This window comes from Antrostomus carolinensis, unplaced genomic scaffold (genome assembly GCF_000700745.2).
Source record: "Antrostomus carolinensis isolate BGI_N321 unplaced genomic scaffold, ASM70074v2 scaffold4572, whole genome shotgun sequence".
NCBI lineage: Eukaryota > Metazoa > Chordata > Aves > Caprimulgiformes > Caprimulgidae > Antrostomus > Antrostomus carolinensis.
Window position 1 is genome coordinate 29138 of NW_010298794.1, and position 3355 is coordinate 32492.

The 3355-nt window shown below is 44.5% G+C and overlaps 1 protein-coding gene across 1 annotated transcript in view; it reads right to left on the minus strand.

Annotated features, from left to right (window-relative positions):
• The window catches only part of LOC104520763 (tetratricopeptide repeat protein 9A-like), an 8242-nt gene extending 5506 nt beyond the window's left edge, over window positions 1–2736 (minus strand). The window contains exons 1-2 of the mRNA XM_010162553.1: window positions 2697–2736; window positions 218–400 (exon numbers count right to left, since the gene is read on the minus strand). Coding sequence (XP_010160855.1) covers window positions 218–400; window positions 2697–2736 — 223 coding nt within the window. The remainder of the gene's footprint in view (window positions 1–217; window positions 401–2696) is intronic.
• Window positions 2737–3355: the final 619 nt, after the last annotated feature.

Consider the following 3355-nt stretch of genomic DNA (forward strand, 5'->3'; position numbering starts at 1 on the left):
ATTCCAGAAACACCATCACCTTCCAGGTTGTGCTGCAGCCTTGGCAGTAGTTGCTGCACTATGAGAGACTGCTGGAAGGGGTGTACAGCTAAGCATATGGTGAGTCATGCTTTATCCCTGTGGAAATCAAAGCAATCAAGTCAGAGACAGACTAAGTCTTGTGAAAAGAGATGCAAAAGTGCTCAATGCCAAGCCATGTCCCTGCTCCCCTCCATACCTGTTGGCTGGCGGGATCTTGCCTCTTTCAGGTAGTAGAGGGCCTTGTTGAAGTCACCCAAGTGGTAAAATGCCACTCCTGATCGATAGAGCGCCTTGAAGTTCTCGCCTTCTTTCTGAAGCACTTTGAGGCAGTACTCCTTGACTCGCTCATAATTCACCAGCTCGGCCTGGAGCAGGCAGGCTGCAGGGGTTGGGGATGGAGGGGGGGAGACAGACAGACAGGGAAACATTACTGCCGTATCTCTCCCTGCTCCTGCAATCTGTATGGGGAAGAGAGCAGCTTAAGTGAGGGAAATAACTCAGACCCTTGATTCAGAAAGGGTGCAGTCATACAGATTGTGTGCCAAACCCGACTGTTCACCGAACCCGATTGTTTGTGATTTAAATACGAATGCTTCTATTTTTGGCATTGCAAAGTGAAGGGATCGTGTTTGTTCTGGGGGCCAGAATGAGAGAGTGAGAACATAAACATCCCTCCACAGAGTGGGAACACTATCTGGTCTTGCAGCAGCAACTGGCTTAGGTTGTAGTAAAATCATTTCTCAGACTGAGGGCTGGAGCTCAGGAAAGTGCAAAAAGGCAGTCAAACAGTCAACTGACAAGGAAAAAAGGGACTAAATTGGATCAATTTTTGTATTTGTCTTAATCCAAGGCTGTTAGATTTACAAATCTATCAATTTCCTTTTATGCAGGAGGTCCTGTATAGAGTTTTGCTATAGGAAACAACAAAAGGCTCTGCTCTGTTGGAATGTGCTGCCAGCAAACCAGAGACCTGTATGGGGAACATGTCTGCTAGGCTGTGTGCTTCCTGCAAAGTATTGCAACACAAGTTCATCCCGAGAGGCAAGTTCTGATGACTTCCTAAAGAAAAAGGTAAACACAGTGAAGAAACAGCATGCTCAGGACTCTGTGCTGATGGACAATTGCTGCATAAATGTCAAGGAGCTGAAGAAAATCCCCATGATGAGTTTCTCACAACTAGGAGTGAAATAAAGAGGAAAGGGAGAGATCCTTGAGACATGGTTTACAGCCCCATTCATGGCTTACTGTAGTGCTTACTCTGGTGGGCTAAATGTCATTAGGCATACTGGGCATTAAGAAAGATTTGTGGAACACTGACAAGAATAGGACATGGTGCAGTCACAGTCTTTGGGAAAATTAAGAAAGTTTTGCTGTCCACAAGCCCATCTGCTGCTGCAACCCAGGGCAGCTTTGGGAATGACATGATTTGGGGAACAAGGAAGGAAGGCAGGATGTTGCTGCTAGGATCAGTTCAGAGGCTGGCAATGTCAAGTGCCAGGGCACGGAGAGAAATTTCCCATGGCAGGTGGTCAGTATGTCTCTGGCAAGGAGGAGACTCGCTGCTACTGGAAATCCAAGTCGTCACAGTTCGGGTGTCACCAATGAACAGCCAGACTTCATTTTTTTGCATGGTAACTGCAGCCTGTAGCTGAGAGAATATGATGTGAGGTCAGAAATATGATACAATTCTTGATCATCCTCCTCTGCACCCCTAAAGTAAGCCCTGCACCCTCTCTGTATCTCACTTTACATTCCGTGAGCAGGGGGTTGGCTAGATGACCTTCAGGGATTCTTTCCAACATAAATTAGTTCAAGTCTATGATCAGTTAACATGGGCAGAACACATTCCTAACTCAAGTACATGTTTAAAGCTTAAATAGCTAACTGGGAACAATCATAAAAAGGCTTTTACCAGTAGAGGCTTGATGGTGTGGATGTGTTGAGCAAGGACTGCAGAACTAGCCCCACTGCTAGTATGTTTGGGTGAGTGACGCAGTAATTACTAATGACAGCTTTGTCCCATTTGCTTTGATGATGACTCTCAATATATTTTAACAGCTCCTGCCATTAAAATGCATAGGTATTTCAAAGGTCTCTGGTTGCTCACTATTTGATTTCCAGTTAAAAACCACATATGTTTCTAAAAGCTTAGCAGCATTTCCTTATCCAGAATTTGTCCCTTCCTATTTGTCAAACATTTTTTTTTCTCACTCTGTTTCTAAAGGAGCTTGAAATGACTGTACCTTGTTTGCCTTTATTTTTCAAGGCTATTAAAAAGATGGCTGTGTAAATTTACTGCTGGCTTCACAGCCTTGGAGATGGAATTGCTTTGTTTATCTGCTGACCAGTAGCGTGTACAGCAGTGGCAGTAGCTTTCTGGACACTGCCAATCTGATCCAGCCTTTCACGTTCTGTGAAACTGCCTTTCGGACCAACAAGGTGGGGGTGGATTTCAGTCTGTCTGTTCATTTATTACTTTGTATTTCCAGTTAAGAGTTATAGAAGTGACCCTCTGAAAAATGACAGGCAGTCTATTCATGTGTATTAACTCAGTAATTCCATATTGGACTTACTTCATGGATTGGTTTAAAAGAAAAGAAAGTCTCCTACATCCTGGTAATTCATAAACCCAAATGGGCTTGCAGATACCCAGCTGGATTCCTTCTGTGACTCACACTCGCAGTAAAGATTCTGCAGCGCATCCCCACTAACCATGCCGGCAGCAGGGAGAAGTCAGTACTACATGGCTAGCAGGAGAGATGCATGCTTATCTGAACAAAGTGAGCAGATGGATGTGCAGGAAACAGTTCTGGAAGAGTTGGCCATTTGAAGAGCAAGTGTTGGAAGCGGCTGTTGGAGATGAACCTAGAGGGAGTACCTCCCTTATAAATATTTAGAAATGTATGCTTTCAGCTCTTGCTGGACTGAAAGGATCTCAGTGGACTGTGATTCAGTTAAACTATTGAGGCTCTTAGTAATTCAGCTTTCAGAAATGAAAGAGACATTCAATCCTTGTACTTCCTACCTAATTCAGACAGGGGAGAATGCTTTTGAAAATGTGTTGCTTTCCTAAACAGATGTGTGTATCTCTGGCTGGGAGTGTCTGTTTATGCCATCAAACACCCCATCACCCTCCTTCTTGGCTCATAATAGGCCCCCAGTAAGTCCTTCTGAGGGACAGAGCTCGATCAAAGAGACCAAATCAAACAGTCTATCCAGACAGGCACTCATTCCCTGCAGATCTTGTTGTCATTATAATACGGCATCTGGTGGCTACCTCTCCCCAGCTCAGAATGTAGTGTGTCCTCTTCATAGAATCATAGAATGGTTTGGG